General features: G+C 42.7%; 1 protein-coding gene across 3 annotated transcripts in view; it reads right to left on the bottom strand.

The window, feature by feature from the left end:
• ASAP1 (ArfGAP with SH3 domain, ankyrin repeat and PH domain 1) overlaps window positions 1-574 on the bottom strand; it is a 368280-nt gene that overhangs the window by 36756 nt on the left and 330950 nt on the right. For all 3 annotated transcript variants that reach the window (XM_019528166.1, XM_019528167.1, XM_019528168.1), the window contains one exon: window positions 221-382. In XM_019528166.1, coding sequence (XP_019383711.1) covers window positions 221-382 — 162 coding nt within the window. The remainder of the gene's footprint in view (window positions 1-220; window positions 383-574) is intronic.

The raw sequence follows: 574 nt of genomic DNA on the forward strand, positions 1-574 counted from the left end.
GCCTTACTGGCAGAAGGTTATAAACAGTGCACGGTTTTGGATTGGTACAGCGAACATCAAGACAGTCTGGTGACATAATAAAAGATGGAATTGTTCATTTATCAGACCTGCCACTAAATCGTAGCAACATTAGAAAGACAACACTGACAAAGACCAACCAAAGACATATCAGCTACATTCAGGTTTCTTTTTTAAATTCCCTTTGCATTTTAAAACTCACCCCAAGGAATTGGGCCCTTATTCTGGGGTCCGTGAGGTAGTGGGCTTGGTGGGTCGGAGAGGGTTCTTTTGTGTCCAGGGGGTGGGGGAGGTGGTCTCTTCTTGGAAAGAGTGGAGCTGCCACTAGAGGTTTGAGTGTTTAGAGGGAGTGTCGAAGGTGGACCTGAAAAATTTAAAAAAAAAAAAAAAGCTTCTTACGAATACAGGATGTGTAACACCAAACAGCACTGAGGAATTCACAGTCACACCACAGTAAAGTGCAGCAAAGGGCTGGAAACAAAAATAAGCCATGCCAGAACACTATGGGATTAATGACATACTCATCACATTTTTAGCCGTTTTAATTGTGGGATCA

This window comes from Gavialis gangeticus, unplaced genomic scaffold (genome assembly GCF_001723915.1).
Source record: "Gavialis gangeticus isolate Ggan-Ray unplaced genomic scaffold, GavGan_comp1, whole genome shotgun sequence".
Taxonomy (NCBI): Eukaryota; Metazoa; Chordata; order Crocodylia; family Gavialidae; genus Gavialis; species Gavialis gangeticus.